The sequence below is a fragment of the Pectinophora gossypiella genome, chromosome Z, assembly GCF_024362695.1.
Source record: "Pectinophora gossypiella chromosome Z, ilPecGoss1.1, whole genome shotgun sequence".
Lineage (NCBI taxonomy): Eukaryota > Metazoa > Arthropoda > Insecta > Lepidoptera > Gelechiidae > Pectinophora > Pectinophora gossypiella.
The window spans coordinates 13,413,428-13,434,265 of record NC_065433.1 but is presented as its reverse complement, the minus strand read 5'-3'; the positions used below and the strand labels follow the sequence as shown (position 1 = coordinate 13,434,265).

At 34.0% G+C, this 20,838-nt stretch overlaps 1 protein-coding gene across 2 annotated transcripts in view; it reads left to right on the top strand.

The window, feature by feature from the left end:
* Positions 1-20,838, top strand: part of LOC126380678 (glutamate receptor 1-like) — a 137,745-nt gene that overhangs the window by 85,215 nt on the left and 31,692 nt on the right. For both annotated transcript variants that reach the window (XM_050030239.1, XM_050030238.1), the window contains exon 3: positions 18,284-18,411. In XM_050030239.1, coding sequence (XP_049886196.1) covers positions 18,284-18,411 — 128 coding nt within the window. The remainder of the gene's footprint in view (positions 1-18,283; positions 18,412-20,838) is intronic.

The window sequence follows — 20,838 nt, the reverse complement described above, 5'->3', positions numbered from 1 at the left end:
ACCAACGGAACCAAAATTGACCCTAATTGATGACTACAGGTAGTCTAGAAGCGATTGCTGTCATGAAAATGGCCGCTAAACTAGGTATAACTACATCCGCCCGTACACATCCCATCACGTCCAATATGCTACTATGATACTACTTTTCATAGACTTCTTTAAAGACTTGCTTTCGTTGGATTTAAAACACGTTCTAATTTATACGCATTATAAATTCACTAAGTAGTTTTCAGCGCACACTTACTTTCTCCTCGTCGTAACTCCTAAAATATTTGTCCAAATTAAAATAATAGAATAAAAGACAAATTTTACCAATATTAAATAAAATAACACAATCAATAAAAGCATTTATTATAATTTACTTGTTTTACAAAATGTGTATTGGAAATATAGTAAGTATAGAATGTTGTTGTTTTGGTAATAATGACTTATCTAAACATAAAATAGTACTACGACGGGGAAGAAGCAAATACTCCTATCTTACATTTTTAGGCAAATCGACTTTTTGATGTAGTTCGTTGCGAAATTTAATTTTACGTTGGCTGGCAAGATCTCCGTTGTATATTTCCTACTTTTAGGGTGATTTTCGATGAATAGAAATAGCTCTTAAAATAAAGATTTTATATGTTGCAATATTTTTTATAAAAATATCTCCTTTCTACAGAAATAAATATCTCCTATCTCATGTTTTAATCGATAATAGCTCCTATCTTCAGAATCAAGCATGAGTCTTTTTGTTTAATGGAAGATGATAGAGGTCGATGGATGATGATGGGCAATGGGCATGGCACGAAATGTGTCTTTGTTTCAAAAATAAGAGATGATGGACCCAAGATCTACTTTTTGGGGTGATTCGATCACTGACACTTTTCAATATTAAATTATTTTTTTCCTAAGCGTGTAGCTCGAAAACGGGCGAAATATCAAAAAAATATTATATTAACAAATTTGTAGACAATTTAATGTTCTTTAAATTAATATAAAGTTATTTTCTCTAGGACGCATCGTTTTTGAGATATCAGCGAAAAACTCAAAATTGGTATCTCTGACCTACACCCATTCCGCAACACAAAACATTTTTTTTAAGGACAGTTATTAATAAAAATTGTTTGACAAGTTAATTATTTGATATTGGATAACTGGGTTATTTATAATTATCTTTTTGTCAAAAAAATTCCCACAGTTTTAATTTTGGAGAGGAATTTAGAATAAAAAGTGAGAAGTAAATCGAACGACCAATACCATACAAAAATATCGATATTTTATATTTTTGTATGGTTTGGTAAACATTAAGTTACGGAATTGACACCATGTAAACGTGGGAATTTTTACTATGTTAACTCCATAAATAAGGACACATTTAAGAAAAATCATAGGATTCCTCCCACATACTCTACAACCCTTTTATTGACCGGGCTATTGATAATGATTTTAATAAGTACCTACTTGTTGATCTCAGTTGATTATTGACTTAATAAATATATAATTCGTACTATATTGATATTTTTTTTAAATGCCAATTAAAAAACAATGGTGCCTACTTTATCATGATCAATAAATAATTTGTTAAACCTTGTTTAAGATCAAAGTTTATTTTCATTAAAAATGCTAAGCGTAGCACTTTCTTTAAAAAAGCTGTCGTTTCAGTATTTTTTAAAAAAATACGATTATTTGTTATTATATTGCATGCTTTATAATAGTTTACAGTTAAATATTTACTAGTTAAATGTTGCGGCATTGCTTTATAATATCTCCTAACTTGAACATAATTTGAAATTCATTCAAAGCAATACATCCTATCTTACAAAATCATGTATAATTTACGTTAGTTTTATAGTTATTGTTTTTTTTTTAATTATTAATAGATTTTTGAAGCTACAGTGAATAGTTTACAAAGAAAAATAAGTCAAACAATAGGAATTTGAAGGATTAATTGCAAGTGGAAAAACCGTCTAACGTCAAAACTTTCGACCCAACACAGAAACTAATAGGCTCTAACTTACATTAACTTTAATTCCTCTATATATACAAAATTAATATTAGTTTAAAAAAATGTCTCTTGAAATAACAAAACTGCCTTCAGAACATGACGTCGCGCTATAATTATTAACAAAAAAGTTATTCAGTTTTTTCCTCCTCCTGTAAAGTTAGGTCTGTGTAAGATAGGAGTATTTGCTTCTTCCCCGTCGACTAATTAAGATATTTTTTTACTGTAAGTATATTTTTATACTACTGCAGCATACGCCAAAATAGCTTGCAAATAGTTATATTTTAGCTAATTTTAACACACTATCTTCATAAACTGTATGTTATTCCGATATTATTCAGTAGTTCTTGTATTAATGAGTAACAAATATCCAGACATTTTAATATCGTGACATTCACATAACCATACTTACCTAGTACATCCTCACAAACTTTAGCGTTTATAATGGTGTCCGATTATTTGACAAAAAACAAATAATAAATTTTCATTTGAAAAACAACATTTGTCAAAACTATATTTGATAAATGTATCATTTTACAAACTATTGTTTAATAAACTACTCATTACACAATATATTTACAAAAAAAATAATTATTACGCTAAAACATTAATTTACAAATTGATTATTTTTTAAACATGTTAGACGGCAAAACAACGTAAAGCAAAAATAACATTTGACAAAATGCATTGCTTGGTAAATATTTTATTAACCAAAATCTATGTTAATCAACAAAAATCTTTCTTAGTTTACTATAGTTTAACAAAAAACGTATGAAAAAAGATCATTTTAGAAGAAAGTAGTAAGCTATTAAGTACGTGTATATTATTACTTTGGGTTCATGCATGAAAGTCCAATAATAATAAAGAAGTTAAATAATTATAATAATTATTTATTTTCCAATGTTTGGTTAGGTTAGGTTAGAACTGCGACCACCAGAACCGAATTCTACTTATTTCACTTAATTCACGTAGTATGTATTTTTTTTAAAGATTTAAGTTTCTATGGTATTAGTATTAATACAAAATTATTTCTGGCCTATAAACAATCTGTTCAAGAGTTTAAATAGTTATTTTTAAAAACTAAGTAATAATTTATTTTCTAACTTTTTGTAATAACCAAAATCTATGTTAATCAACAAAAATCTTTCTCTGTTTACTATAGTTAAAAAAAATACAATACGCGTCTCAGTCACACTTATTTTAAAAGACAGTGCAATAAACGAAATAGTGCGGCAATAAGTGGGTACTACAATAAAATTATTGTAAAATACCGCCTTTTGTACGGCTTCACATAAAAATAGTTATTTTAAAAAAAAATATATCTTGTAACTTTTTGTATAATCACCAGTTTGGCAAACGAATTATTTAGTCATGTGATTATTTTAAATATAATATTTTAACAGTTGAATTATTTTCTAAGTAAAACATTTGCGGAATCTGTATTATGTCATATGATTGTTTTTAAAGTAATATGTTTGCGAAATGAAAGTTTGTCAAATGATTAGTTTTCCAAACGTTGTTTGTAAAATGATTATTTGTTATACGTTTTTTGTAAAACATTAGTGAACCGTTTATAATATTAGTAGGATAATCGCTTATCCGCACTAAAAAATAACTCGTGTTATAATTTTGTAGTACTTATTTTAGGTAAGTAGTTACCTGTTTAAAAGACAGACTTATGTAACTTTTGTATTGGTAGTCATTGACGATACTTATAATTTAAGAAAACCTCCCCTCCGCTCCGGTTGAATGACGGGAGGATTGTGCCCAGCAGTGGGACATATATAGTATGTTTATGTTACGTTTTACTATACTAATGCATATAATGTATTGGTATGTTATATACAAGTCTTATATTATAAGTATCGTTAATGCTACCAATACAAAGGTTATACTTTTAGTATTTATCTACAATACTATGGTAAGTAAATACTAAAAGCCATCTGACTTTTAAACAGTAAGTAGTTGATTATAACGTATCCTACAAAAATTGGCTGGAGTTCAATTATGTTATATTGGTAAGTAAATATAGCAAAGAGGACGGTAAGGTAAACGTTATACAGATACTTGTATTGCTTTTCAAATATCTGTTCTGGGTTAAAGCAACCTAACTATTTGGTATTCATTATTTGCTCCGAAACTACTAACAATATTGGATTCAATAGAATAATGGACGGGCCACCAAAGCTTTAGATAGTTATCAGTAAAACTCCTCAAGGCTTTAGAACGTAGTCTCTATTTAGCTGACGGTACGACGAAAGCGCGGTCGCTACTGTACCGCTTTTATCGGTAAGTACCGATCATCACCATCTAAAATAAATTTAAAAAAAGTTTGTTTCGTTTACAATAACCTTATTTAACAATGATCAGGGTTGGAGCCTGCTAGTAAGTGTAAAAGCACCTGTAACTACAGGATCCGGTCCTCCATAGCCATTCTTAATTATACAACATTTACCGCTTATGTTGGTAGTTACTTTATTTTTACAATCTACCTTGTGTAAATTGTAAACAAAAGTAAGATAAAGCACCCACTCGTTTGAATCTGTCAAAATCAGAATTAAATAATACTCCATGATTAACATCTATTTCCATTGAATTTTCCACCTCATGTTTGAGATAGTGTTAGAAACCCAATAAACTTCCGAAGTAGATACGAGTTATCGAAATGTAAATTTCGAAAAAGCGAGGAAGATATCTTACATTACATCTTTTGAACATAAAAATTCGCAATAAGTATAATTATGAAAAAAACAATTTAAGTATAGGTATGTAGTAATTTGGATTATTTTCTCGTTCATAATTTTATCTTTGCGTCATATCAATTTACCCGTTCTGAAGTAAACAGATAAAATAGAACTCTCGGAGACACGGACGAACAACTCCATTCGATCAACTGATACAAGCTTGCAGAATAAAGGGAAAACTGTTTAAGATCCTTACTTTAAAAAAAAATAATATAGATTAACGAACTACCAATAAAATAAACTAACGTTATTACAAGACGCTTAATAAAGCGTTGTTTTCCCTATTATTTTTAAGTTTCTAATTTCGAATTTTGTCTGAAATCTGATGACTCGTATTACACCATCAATATTTCAAATTCAAATTCAAAAATATTTTTATTCAGTAGGTAACATAGTTACACTTTGAATCGTCAATTTTTCAGCACCCTCACTTTTTTAGTAATTTTTTGATGGTAGCTATCCTTAGCTCAGTTATACACTTTTGCGGATGCCAGCTGACTCATTAAGCATATCACAGCTTTTAAATCTATACATGTACATAAGTACCTACCCACCTATTGTAATATAATGTAATATAGGCTTTTCAGAAAATAAAGACGTTATTATTATAATTATTACTAGGAAAAATATGTGAGAATTAAAATAAAATATGTTGGTCAGGACATAGGTTGCCCGGGGCAACAGTCGGCCGTTGGTGAAACAGGACATAACGCAACCTGTGCCGCGCTGCCACTGTCTGACCCAAATGCCTCCAGTGGCGGAAGTAAAGAGCAGAGAATTTCTCTTATTTGAAAACGGTAGTCATTTGAATCGTGTTCAAACCTTTACGAATTAGGTCGATCCCCTTAGGCGTGGGAGAACTCTGAGATGAAAAGAAAGACCTATTGCATTGTATGGGCACCCGCTTTGAAATTCCCTAGCGGCGCTTTAAATCGAATCAATACTGAAATTTAAAGAACTGCGGTTGTTGTATGTTGGTACGTATTATTAACTAATATGCTGACTTCAACAAATTTATTTAAAACTACTTACATTCCTTTGTTCCACAACAATACCATCAAGAGATTGTAGGATAGCACCGTTTCCTACAGATTATCTTGGCGCAAAACAGTGATAATTCCGACACCCATGTAACTGCGGTCAAGAAATTAAGTTTCTACTTTGTAGCGTTCTTGTCAGCGGTCTCATTTGAATGCAAGAGCGGCGGTGCTTTTTATATAGCCAAGTCACGCTAGGCTGATCAAAACACTTTTTAGGGGAAGTGAGAGGGGCGAGAATTTTCACAACAGCCGTTTGTGCACTTGCTTCCGCCGAGTGAACCTTCCTCGTTCTCAGGTTTCCGACTAAAAGCACCCGAGACGAAATGGAAGGAGCGTATGGGTTCGGTGTCATCTTATTCGTTCTCTCATAACAATCTAAAGAATTCTCTGTGTCGCGATAACGCTTTCATTTTTGAAAGAATGAAACAAAAGCCTATTTACATGAATTTGATAAATGTCTTATACTAACGCGATTTAGTACAAAATACTCTCAACGGCGTGCGTATATGAAACGATTATTAAATGTGAAAGAAGCAAGACATAGTTTCTGCTTACCCTGGTGGGAAATAATAAGCGAGAATTTTTGTAGGTGTCTTATGCTAAGTCATCCAAGAAACGTTACGTACCTACATTATTGGCTACTTGACAGTTGTAACAATATAATATGAAATACTTATTAATTTATTTGTCGGATATGGTAGTTTATCATTTAACGATAAGTATCCAATAGGCCTTTTATATTAAGATTATTTTGAAATATTGCGTTTAGTTTAAACCTAGATATCTATAGGTTGGAATCTAAGTTTGACCATCTTGTCGTAGGTAGGAAGTATGGAATTAACACAAAGCACATAAGGTTTAAAGCTAACTTGAACACATTTATATTGTCATTGTAATCAAATACAATCTTCTGTTGCCCACGAGGGAATCCCACCCAAGAATTGATGCCGCAAATGATAATTGATATATTAACGGATCACCGAAGAAATGTTTATATATATATAGAGTCAATAAACCTGTAAAATAAGTCTTACTTTTATTTTGGAGGGACAGGCCCAATTCGTTTTTTTTTTCTTAAAAGCTTATTTACAAAAAACTCATACATTTCTCGGAGCGAGGGTTTTAAACTATATCGCTTTGTAACATACCTATCTCCAAGTATTAATTAATATGTAATTTTATTGACTTTGTATAATGTAAATCAGCAGTATCATGATAGTAGGTAGTTAACCGAGTGAAGCAGCTTTTTACATGGCTCTTTATAGATTTACCTCTCTGTCTTGTACTTGGAATATCGGATCCACATGAAAAATGCTCGTTTTATTGATAGATAATATACATACAAGTATATGAGACTATATGAACAGTCAAACACGACTACACATTGCTTCCTACTTGATGTGGTCAGTTTCAATTAGTTGTGTAGGTACATAAATTACAGAGAAGCGAGAGAACAGCTAAAAATTGATAAAATATTCTACGAAATATCACACATATTTCTATTAAATATTTCATAGCGGTCTGCGAAGCGTCAATACATAAATATTCTAGTAAGCATAACTAGACAATCCTTATAAAAGTGAAAAATATAATATTTAATAGTATGACAGGTAAGCGAAATATAAATATATTCTGCCTAATATTGGAATAATGAGTAGCTGTCTTGGATCACCCAGACGGCAGTGCCTATTGTTTCTACACCCGGAATGGGGACACCATAGACAAACAAATGGATGAAAGACAGCGATCATAATGCTGAATAAAGATGATAAGAATCCGACACTACAATATTATGTGTGCTATTATAGTAGCGGTCTGTCTTAGTCGGTTCTTATAACACAAGATCTAATGGTATTGTTTAATTTTCGAACCATCTCCATAGTTGTAAAATATTATCTACCTATAATTGTACCCATCAGTTGGACCGGACCTATGGTAAAATACTTTTCGATGGTAAGTAATCAAATTAGTTTTAGGGCGAATCTAAAATTGTATACTGAAAACAATAAATACATAGGCATATATGTGCTTGTTGTCTTCTGCCATGGTGTGAATGTAAGCATAACGAGAATGGGTTTGTATACCTGTTAGGTATCCTCTCCTAGAATTCTAATATAACACGCTCCTTGGCTCTTTGAGTGACTGGCACTGATGGAGACATTGTATCGCGAACAGCCTGGATTTTCCCGTACAGTACCTCTCTATCACAGGTTATAGATTGTCTTGCCTAGCCTGTTCTATTGAATGTGTAAAGTCCGTAGCTAGGTATTTATCAGTCTGTTCAAGATAGAGGATTAGTTAGTATCGTCGACAAGTAAGTAAATGACTTCAACAATTACATCATCTATAAAAAATAAATAAAAATTACTTTAAAGATCACAAGTAATCGAGCACTGTGGTAAACTAGCAAGAGTTTCCCAACTATGATACAGCGTAGAGATAAGTAATATTCTGTGTGGAAGAAATGAAAACGCTAGTTGACGGGAATGGTCCGATTTATTTTTGCACAAATTGTACTCTCTGCTTGGCAGCCCCAAGCGGCTTGCGGTTTGTTCAGTCAAACAGTTTCGTACGAATGGCGGTAAAGTTTCGCCGATAGGACTTCTAATTTGAATACTCGTTGTGCATTGAGAAAAATACTAATACTGCATCACGTGGAATACGTAAAGCTGCATGAGACAGTATTTTCCCCTCAACAATTTTGTAAGTCTTAATGTTCCGCTAAAGCCTACTTGAAAGCAATTGCGTGTTTCTACGGAATTCGGTTCTTATTCTTAAGGATGAGCTAAGAATAACAGAACCGTACAAGTTTTCTAAAGTGACTCCATTTTACCTAACTTTCCCAACGCTTCGTCATTATTTTAATGACTTTCTTATATGTTTGATAAATAAACTTAATACTTATTTACGTCAGTTTTATATAGTTAAGTTTATTGATACTTATTAACTTTTTACATATAGGTAAACTTTTTAAATATAACATAATTTAAAAAGTCATTCTAATATATTAGTTTTTTGTACAACAAAATATGCGAGAGCTTATATATAAATACCATTCCATTCCAACCATATTATAGACATATTATTATAAAGGGTCAAATTGATAACATTTTTTTTGAGATCGGTTAATTAAATACTTCTTTAAGTCGTTGAATGTTGTGTCTTAGTAGAAATTCTTCATGGCTATAAGTGCATAAAAGCCCATCAATAGGTGTGGCTGTCGTTTTCAAAAGAAGGTAAGCAGGTAAGTAAACATTACCTACCAACAAGTCACAAACATGGAGGTTTTCATTAGTGGCGATGCCTTAGCTTTGAACTACAAAGAGGTGCCCCCAGTCCTGGGCCTGCATCTAGGTTTCGACTTCTCCAACTTAAGTAGATAAATTCTAATCAACCTTTTCGTGACTATAAAACAAGCAACCAATAAAATAATAAGTAAATGTAGGTATTGTCGTTTTTTTCTTCAGACTCAGAAGCGAATTTAAAGTAAAATAACCGCTTGCTTACTTTATAAGTAATATCGTTTTATCATTCCCAAACCTCAACTGAGCACGTCAATCGTACGAGTAAGTACTAAACGTGACCCACAGGAAAGAATAATCTAAATTCTGCATATTTACAAACATCACTTACAGAGAGGCATAAAACGAAACTGCATATTTCCATCGAACCTTCCAGTTTACTCACATCGTAAAGCAAGTAGTATAGACAACTAAGGAAACACGATTTTTCATCTGCGGACTGATATTCCAACCCGGCCATGCATCTCCCACATTTTTCATCCCACTTCACCGATCTCCGCAAATCTATCTCCACTTTGTCTGAACTTGACATTAGTACTTTGTAATTCTAACCAACACGTAAAAGTAATTTCCCGTCTTTTGGGATATAAAAACGAGTTCCCTCTAAGGCGGATTTTTTCACGGGGCCTCATTTAAAATTGCGAGTCGAAGATAAAAAGAGGCGGGCCGCGTCCGACGCCGCGCAGCGTCCTGATCAAAACACGTCTGAGACTAATGACGACGACACGAATTTTTATGGCAGTTTCTTCTCTTCAGGGACTACTATTTGTTCACGGATACCCGTTGAATTTTCACTCTTAAAGCGGCTATAAAAAGTTAAAACGCCCAAACTGTGTATCTACAACGACAATATTATGTTTTTCTTTCGTCCCTTTTTTTAATGCCCATCATAAGATGGACACTAATTTTATACTGGATCTATGCACGCTTTGAAATAATCCTGACATTAAATATACCATTTACGCGGAACACATTTCCACCGCTGAATTTTCATCGCATTTAGAATTACCTAGTCGGAATGACAGCTATGTAAGTATGTGCATAATATGCGGGAGCGTGAAAAGGTCTGGATGGATTACAAAATAAGTGATTATTTCCCTTCTACTCTTTCATTTAATCCGAAATAAGAACCAAGTTATTATTAAGCATATTAGTAAACATTTGCTTAAGAGTACGAAGTCTTGAACAGTAGTGAACATAATAAGCAGCTTTTACTCAAGCTATAAAATCAGCATAATATTTCGTAATTTGGGTACGGTGTATCTGGCAAGTTGCCCAATTCAATTTAATCTTTGTACTGTGCGCTCCAATGTGGTCACTTTTCGCTCGTTCCCCCGTTTCATGTTCACAACTCGGGAGACCTACTCATGGAATTAAATCCGTCTCGTGCGCACTCTGCTAAACATTCTTGCCAGGTTCACACCCCTTAATATTTAATAAATTCTAAATGCTTGCTGATATCCATTGATGTAAACTCGCACTAAGCAAAATATTACATATAACATACCTTGTTCATTCTGTGTAATTGAATTTTATTAATCATATCGCAGCGGCTAAATTAGAGACGCCCAAATAACGCATACTTATACCACAATGAAAAATACTACAATACTTCACTATACTTAGTACGATATACTTTTAACTTCCAAAATATAAACGTGTACAAATTTAAAACCTAATGCCAGTTGACATAAAGCTTAGTTTTGAAAACAACTAATTTCCTCTACTTATTCCCGGTATATTTCTACCCCCTTTTAATCCTAACAACAAGCATTGTTCTGGGCGGTAGGCTAATAGCAATGGACTAATGAAAGCAGATAATCATAAAACATTGTTAAAAACATGTAATAGGTATACCTAGTGTATTAGAAATCGAATAAAAATATAACCTTTCCTTCCTAATATAAACAAAATTTATTTATGCTACGCTATTTATTCCAATTTCCTTGTTGCCTCAGTATAAATAAAACAATATTTCATTGCAATGGCATTCTTGTTTGTGAAGTATTTGTCCTTACTTTATTGTAATTAAAAGGCAATTGCAGTCATTGTTTTAACAATACCGTCAAAGTTTACTTAGCAAAGCTTAATGATACCTAAGCGAACTGATCAGCCAAATAAAACGAATCTATTGAATAGTTCTACAAGACATTTCAACGTAATTTTATTTATTAATTATAATGTCACAAGCTTCATTAGAATTTGAACCGTAGTTCAAATATAAAATAGCAGGAACCTTAACTACCTAATTAAAATACAGCAATAAGGACAAGAAGTTAAGGGTAGTCAGTTCAGAACCTACTTAGAAGTTGACGTGCTCGAGGTACCGATATCGTGGTACTGTTTGAGACCCCACTCTACTTCACAAATTAGCGGTACCTACGTAACTTACTACAAGCGCTTGTGACAAATACTAATTTGTGAAACTTCCGACAGAACAACGGCAAACCCAATCTTGGCAAGGCAAGTGTGCGATAATTTGACAACTTCAAACTATCATCTAGACACTTATGTTATGGAACAGATGTTACTAGTGGTAAATAAATCACAACCCCGCCTAAAACCTTGAGTGACTTGCTCGTTAAGGATTTCCCCACACAAGTGTGCACAAACTTAGTAAGCGCTCAGCCTAACTTTGGCTATTAGTTTTCAGTGCTATAGAAGACATAATAAACAAGCCTTTTGCGTGCTTTCACTTATTTATTAAGAACTTTGGCAATAATAGTTCCTTTGTACCCTCGTGATTGCTTCACAGAAATATCTTATCAAAGTTACGCTGTAAAGACAATAACAGTAGCTAATGTAAATTCTTTAATAATAAATATAAAATTAGTACTAATAAATCAAAGGAACCGAAGGTTTAACATAATCAAAGGGCAAAGGTAATTCTATTACTCACAACTCTAGAACACCGGAAGCCTTCATTGGAAATTCACCTAATAGTGTGGAAAGGCATCCAGGGTGCGAATTGTATAGGGTAGAAGCACCGTGATGGGCACCTCGACGCTCGCAGTTATTTGGGTCGGCAAGAATGTTTAAGGCACGCGCCTCTCGCGATATAAAACCGAAGCCTCGCCGCAGCGTGTCGCAATGTGGCGGTGGCTTTACTCACGACACCTTTATAACACACTTGCTTTTCAGACGCGACTTCGTCCTTGTCGAGTTGTTGTTGCGGTAAGACTATGCCCGTCTAAGTTAGTTCCTGGAAAGTACACTATGTTTGTCCCTTGGTGTCAATCCATCTATTTGCCAACTTATGTCCAAATCGATCTAGCAGTTAAGGAGCGAAAAGGTAACAGACAGATTTACTTTCGCAAATACTGATGAAGAAACGTTAATATACATATTCATAGCTACCTAATTAAAGACTTTCCTTTACACATCATCGAAATCTTTTACGCTCGTGGAATCGGAGTGCTTAATTAATACGTATTACAACACGTTTCGAAAGATTGCATTCAATTCAGCAGGTTTATATTACTTGTTTTGGATGTTCATTTAAATCCGAATCAGATATGAGAGACAAAACAGCAACTACAAGATATAAGGACTCCAAACGAATGAATAACTGTTTTGTCGAGCAACTCGCAGATGAGACTGGATGCGCAGGAACTAGTGACTTTGCCGATTGCGTTCCAAATGAACGCTGACGTTGAATAGCCCCGCGATTGTTGGACCTTGACGAGAAATAGCCTTTGCTTTAACTTACTTGGTTGTACAAAATATCTCCAAACGAGAAAACATTAATAACTCCACCTACCGCACGCTACGCTTTGAAGCAGCGTGGAGGAGAAATATAAATATTAAATAAACAAAAAGCGGGATTTGAGTCGTTTTAAAATCTGAAACTATTGGTTAACTATTGTGTCTAGAAATCTAGGCCACAGGAGGATAGATATAAGGCTTTTTTATTTATGCTTTCGATTTTGTTCCATGAAGAAGATATTTTACTAACACCATGATAATGGCGATGACACATTTAAGATTAATCACAATAAGAAGAGACAAAGAAGCTCATAGGTAATAATGCTAGATGTAAACATAAGGACTACAATTTCAACAAACCGTTCTAGATTTGTATCTATAATACCTATCCTGTTTTTCAGTACTTTTTATAATAATATGGTAAAGAATTTTCCAAAGTGTGGCCGTTCGGAAAAACCAGGGTGGATAGAATACAAGAGTTCCTGACGCTGGTGTCTTTGTCTACATCAATTGCTGCCACGTTTCAAAATGAAGTTCGTTAACCTGGTGCAAGTCGAGGCTTCTCTTTTACTGAAACGATTGACATGTTCCTCCGCTTCCAAAAGTAGTCGCAAACGGGATTCAATCTAATCATTAAGTTTTTTGCTATTATTTAATAAATTGGAAGCGACTTAACTAAAATTGCAAATGGAAAACGTTTGCAAAAAGCATAAAACACGTGTTCATTATTAGCTCAAAGCATGCATTTGGGTCTGCGGCATATGAGAGGTCTGAAACCAAGTGGGGTACCCAACTCAATAGCGCTAGTGGGCTCCGCTTCGCGAGCTGCAAACGAACCCGCCACTGAGTACAGATTACGACACGAAGCGAATATTTCCCGCCATGCAAACCAAACGCGTACACACCCACTGAAAATATCGAAATACTTATTATTAACATAATATATCGAGCATGACATACTACATAATTGAGATATTCTTAGATGGTTCGGACATATAAAGACAATGAATGAAAGTAAACTTACTAAAAGATTTACTGTCCGGGTGTAAGTGGGAAAGTTAGAAGAGTAAGGCCCAGGCGTACATACCGCCATCAGATCTAGGATATTTTAAAGAAAGGCCAGGTCAAGGGTACTCTAAACCGGCTAGCATTCATGAAGTCTTTCATGAGAATGGAAGAAGCAAAAGTGGTGTGTCAGGATCTTAGTAAGTGGAATTCCGTGGTCTCTACCTACCCCAACAGGAAATAGGCGTGATTTTATGTATTATGTTTAAATGTTTAAAGATACATAGACGCTTGTACCATTGTACTATTTACGAATAGGTATTTCTTAATTTTGGTCTATGTTTCTCTTTATACTTATATTATTACAATCGTAACATGGAAAATGCATTACAAATGATTTCCGACTTATTTTTAAAAACAAACTCAATATACCCAGTCCTCGTTTTTATTTTATTTTTCTCATCATTATTACAGGTAATGTACTATGTTTAAAAACAAACAAAAACATCCTTGCAATCAATGGGTTTTGTTTTATTGCCACATCTTAGGCAGTAAGTAGTAATTGAGTTCCTTTGTAAACTATGTTTATTTATTTATTTAGTTTCTTGGGATAATAAATAATTATACATGATAATTATGTTAACAATAGGTGTAGGATATAATTCATATGCAATAGGTAGGTCGTACACTGCATACTACGTTTTCGTATAGGCTGTGTTTATGTATTCCAAAGAACAATTTTAATTTTTAAAAATACGCAGTACTCCCTCACTTCACTAAGAAGCTTTGTAGAAAACAAATTACTGCCCGAGTTAAGCGCTCCGGGGTTGCTACTTTCTTAGTAAAGTTTACAGCAAATAGACAAAGACATCCAAAAATGAACTTTTATTCTGCGTTTTTTCTGATAACTTATGAAGTCCCAACTAGTTCCTAACATATTTATCTGTGACCCTACATATCTTTTCCTCAACTTTATATGATGTTTAAAAATATAATCATCTTTAGCACAGGAAGGAAATATCGAGACTAACGAAGTAAGATGGTAGTCAGCTGCACTAGACCCATAAAAGATCGTACGTATGAAAGATATCTACTTACGTGCAAGTTTGTGGTTCAGTTATGTAGTACCAGTGACTCAACGAAGCTGCACAGAGCTGCGGTAATCCGAAGGCTGCACTTTTGCCTGCCCTGTAATCTGAAATCGATAAAATGCGCTCTCCGTGGTGTGGTTAGGTAGACGACGAGTCATTTCCGTAGTGGCATCCAAAAATCAGAGCTTACTCAGCAACCAGGTCTTTACGGCGGTCGACGTTTATTTTTAGTGCTTACCGGTTAGAGAGGCGGTGTTATCTAGACATTATTTATATTCAGACTGAGATAAAGCTCACCGTCGTTGTACTAAGTTTAAACGCTTCCGTCGTATATAATATGACTTTACTCTTGTTAAAATGTTTACTAAACTTTTCGAAAGTGTTCCTTTTTCTGTTACAATCCTGATCCAATACACGTCAGAGAAAAACGAAAATGAAATGACAAACTTAAAATGTTATAACATTACGGAGAAGCGATATTTTAGCACGCATCGCCAATACACTGAGCTCCCTCGTCTTCAAATATAAGCATAGGTACTTACTGACTTATTTGTAATGAGAAAAGTTTGGCGCAAGATATGAAGTAGATACTACAATATTTGAAAGAAATAAAAGCAAGTTTCGAAGTGTCGTGTATAGACAATCTAAATTTAAAAGCTTATTTGGGTATACGTGACAAGAAACGTGAAAGCGTAGCTGAGAAATCCGTATCAGATAAGTTGAGTACGCCAGAGAGTCATTTGGGTGCTAAACACCGTTAGTAGTTTGAAAAGCCCTAGTTTCATAAAGTTTGAATAAACAGCGACGCTGCATTAACATAATACTAGCTAGTGAACAGGGGCTCGGAGCTGAAAGAAATCGTTATAAAGTTTGGTAACACTCATAACCGCTAACAGTTTAGAGCCGACGAAGTATCTGCGAGTGTATGAGTCGGCGTGATGCCGGCCAGACGTGATCCGCATACTCTCCGCTCCCTGCGGGCAGACCAAGCGATATTTGCTTTTTTTTTATTACCGCATCCATATTTCAACACGAATACCCTCAACAATATTTGGAAGTACTGAGAGTACTAATGCGTGCGTGGCAGGAAAGATGATTTCGTCCCTCTATTCAATATTCTCAACGAAACTTAGAAAACCCACAATTGAATTGTTAATAGTGGTAAAGGCAAGAGAACCCCAACGCCCTACTTTTTAGAGTTAAGTGCCGTCGGGTTGGGAATTAGTATTCTCCATAGGAGTAACGGATATTAATTAAATGTAACGTGCTAGAGTGTTATTTCATGCTAGTGGTATTTGGAACTAATCCCCCATCCGTAGATGAGAATGCGAAATACAATGTTAGTGTAATCTGTATGCGTTAAGGAGCATCTAAAATAAATCATGAACGGTTGGCTAATAACAGTTTATTATCTGGTCCTGTATCAGTATGATTCGGCACTGAATATTCGAGTCTAACATCGTCGCATTAGTATGCTGAACAGTTCTTGTTAGAATAATCCGAAATAACATTAGGTAATACCATAGAATATATTATTATATCTGTGCAAATTATATTCTAATCTATGCCAAATCATTACTTTCAATGTTATTTAATATAATTACCTGCACAAAATATACGTTATATATAAAACTACTCGCAGTACGTTTAAAAGCTTCTGGACGAACATAATTAGGTGGGAATAAATAATTAGCATCGTGGTCAGTTTCGGTCACGACTGAAATTATAATTGCTGAACAATCAGCCCATCAGAGGTCATTGCGCATTGCTGTTTATCAAATAAAACATTAATACTATATTGTTACTTACGGTAAAATTATAACATTATTATAACCCACAACCATTTGTTTTTATTGAAAGGTTTGAATGGTTTTTTTTTATTTCAAGAGAATCATAATAATAAGACCCTGAACTTAATCTGTATGCATAATGGAATTCCTATCTCACATATAGATTAAAGTGTAATCCCATCATGGCATGCGCCGAACGGATCTTATCTTTCTCTATGCACTCAAAGGCAATGCCGATATTCCTATTTTGGTATGTTTTCTCGTGAAACATATATTATTATGTCACTACAAACGCTGCGTGAGCTTGGAAAATGATTTCTATTGACTTAGGTTAATTTGAATTCTTGGTTCTGTTTCTGTTACACCGTTTTTCGGGAAGACAAAAAGTTTATACGGGTCGTTCTTCTTTTTTATCGACAATGATCTGTCCTTCGTTCTGCTTCTGATAAGTTATGTTTTAGAATTTTATTTCATGTTTTGATTGTCCAAAAATATAGTTATCTTATTATACTCAAAATACAAGCAAAATACTAATCGGTTCCTCAATTAGTTATTAACGTAGCTTGATCGTTTTTCACAAAATTATGTGACAGAGTGGTAAATTGAAATGCTGTCTCCGATGAAAAGGGCCACTCTGTCACAATATTTTTTGGAATGCGCCTGCAAAGAAAAGTATGTTACCAAGATAAAGAGAACCACTAAATAGTCCTCTACAGACACATCTTTATATGATGTTTTAAAATATTTATTGCCGTTATAATTTTAAAGATGTTAAATCCGATAAATCGAGAAAATGTCCTTTTATTGTCGATAAAAAAGAAGAACGACCCATACGACAAATTCTGAATATTTACGACTTCATTCCACTTTCTACATCGACTATTGAATATAATAAAAATAACAATAATATTATGTAACAATACGAACAACATAACAATGAATAAATAATATGTATATGATTTGGCTAGTTCAAAACACAACTCGAAGAAAAAATACCGTTAAAAATGTGTAGGTTACATTAAAGTGTTTATTTTTGTACAGATATAAAAACAATTATTTTAAATGCAGCTCTTAAATGGCTTTCTATTGAACATGTTAGACGTACTTATAAACGACAATCACATTATAACCGAACGAATGTATCTTGGTGTATCACATGACTTTTTAGGATGAACCATATAAATTACCAGTACATTCATAAAGTTCTTACCTTATAGTAATAATAAAAATAACAACTTTAAAGTATTAGATGTCCAAAGAGACATCAACTTTCGAGTAGTGCTGAAACCATAAGCTAAATATTTAGACTGTTAGCAACAGACAAGTGTTATATTTATTTTTGTTCTCGACTCGACCGCAGCCGCCGCGAAGTACCTCAAGCCGATTCGATCCTTTTTTTATGAATCACTTTGCAGTGGGTCGCATAGCTACTATAAAATCCAACGAACTCATCATTTTCTAGCAAATCCTATATAGTGGATTATATGGACAATAGTTTTTTAGTATAAAACCCGAAAAATATTTGATAGCATTTTAAAACAAACAGAATAGATGTTTGTTTGTTTGTTTATTGTACAATGTAGTGAAATAGTGCGTAAAACTAGAATTTTTTGTTACAGTTTGTAACCAATTCGGTCGTGGAGTGATAGCTATGCTGGGCGCCGTAACTCCGGACTCCTTTGACACTCTGCATTCGTACACCAACACCTTCCAGATGCCCTTCGTAACCCCATGGTTCCCTGAGAAAGTAAGTCTCACGTTATTATTGCTACATTTTATGACCACTCGCAGCGATGTCGCAGTGATGTTTTATCACCAGAGGCCAACGTCGCTTTTAAAGAGTGTGTACACTTTCATGCCGTAGGTATAAGTTTCAGATAATCTAGAACATGGAAGCGCCTGATTTCATATTTTGTCAATATTTATAGCCGCTTACATTAATTGAAGCGAACATACATAAGTAAACTCACGATTATTACAAGATTCCTAAGGCGAAAATCAGCTCAATGGATTAAACTTTTCTTTTACGAATATACCTATTTTACACCAAAAATAATTAGTTTATTGAAATGAATATCTTTATACCGGGTAACGAAAAGCTTCAGAAAACAGACTGAGAAGTCAAACTGGCAGTTGTTTCTGTAAAAAACAGATCTGTCAAATCTTCAGGTTAGGTAAGCGAAGCTTGTGAAAATGATAATGGAGGTATCATTAATCTATCTAATGTAGCATATAAGACCCTGCGGCTGGGCAAAAGCATGCCCTTTGGTCGGGTCTCGTATAAACTACCAAAAAGCACATACATTATGCATTACATTTCATACGTAATACAGATGATAAGAAGCAACACGAAAACAATAATCGTGACTAGGTCTTAACTATGGATATCGTTTATCCATTGGATGTTGAATAAAAAATAAAGAAACAAAAAGTGCGATAAATTGGAGCAATGTGTCAAGGAGGAATTATGCTCGTATGAGTTGCTACACTTTGGAATTTTCCGTTGACTGTCGTGTGAGCGTATATGAAAACAAACAGTAAGGATTTAAACTTAGATCCCCTGTTTTGGCAGACGCATAATCAAGTGTGCCAACTGGGTCATTATTTTAAACATACACGAATGAATATCTAGATAACTGCTGTAAGTAAAATATATCCTTTCAAGGCTGATTGATAGCTCAATTTTCATACAGTACTTTTTTTTGTTTTATTATTACTTATTTGTATTTATATGGGTATGGAACCGGATTAGCCTGGTTGAAAGAATGATTGAGAACACGCAGATTCGAATCCAGCATAAGTTCAAACCATTGATTTCGAATTCATGTTTGGATCATATGATATTATAAATGATAAGCAAGTTCTCAGCAGTGAAGAAAGGTTCTTCTGTATTTCTAAGAATGTGAAGCTATCAAAACATAAATCGCATTTACTACAACTAATTTCAGAGACTACACTCCTGAATCCGAATCTAGACTTTTATAAGGTGACGCGAATTGCACTAATTAGACTCAAGTTAATTAAACAGACTTGATTAAGACGAAAAAGACGTAAATTCTAGTCCTCAAAACTAGTTCATATTTAAAAGAAGTCTACTTAAATAAAAAATGCTAATTTTGGAAGGCCAAAGACTGATATAACTGTTAGAAGGACAAAATTACTAATTGTGAAACGAAATAATAAGCGAGGTTAGTGTCTGTCCCGCTCTAGCGTCAAGGCGGGGTCGATATAGCGTACTAGAGTCGAATAATTGTCTGAAAACGAAAGAGATTGCAGAATTGTGACCATCATAATTAATAGACATTACAACAATACTCGTTGAGGAGATCTTGAATTCAATCCGAAGACGTTTTCGCTACCATCACAGCAGCGTAAGATAAAAAAACTATTTCATGTCGTCACCACGGGCAACAAATTTATTTACTGTTCTTTGCCATTCTGTTAAATAAATCTTGTAGTAACAAAACGGACAAGCCACATATTTCATCTAACATGTAGAGTTTGTAAGTTTAGGGTTTGTATAGTTAGGGTGTGTAGAGTTAGATAAAGATAAAGATTTTTATTGTGCATCAATTTAAGTATAGTTATAGATAATAATTGCAGTTATATTTGCAAATTACGTCTCACTAAATTTGAATTGTAGCGTGGACAGATTAAATTTTGCCTTTACAGAAGCTTGGCTCTCCATGAGATCTGATAACTTTTTGACATTGCGATCAACATGATCGAGATCTTGGCAACGTTTTACATGTTCTAAGTCTAAATTAGCCAAGAAAACACGACAAGAACATAAACAAGTCATACAGGCCATGGTTCTGTCATCACTAATGTTCATGGCGAAACCCTGTCGTTTTAGACCAATCTGTAGACGTGAAAGAAAATTGGGACCATGCTGCGAATGTCAACAAGGTGTTCCCCTACAGTAGAATAGATACGCAACTTGTCCGCCCAGCCGGAGTTGAACCATTCACTCTACCCGTATTGGGCTGATTATATCTTCGCGGGTCAGAGCAAAAGACAGGCAGTCGCTTATTTAAAAAAATATACGTTCGAATTGAGAACGTCCTCCTTTTTTGAAGTTGGTAAAAAACGGAATCTATCAAATATTTAGGTTCAAGTGAGCGGTCCTCGTAAAAACGGGACGACGCTAATGTGATGATGAAATAGATCCCAA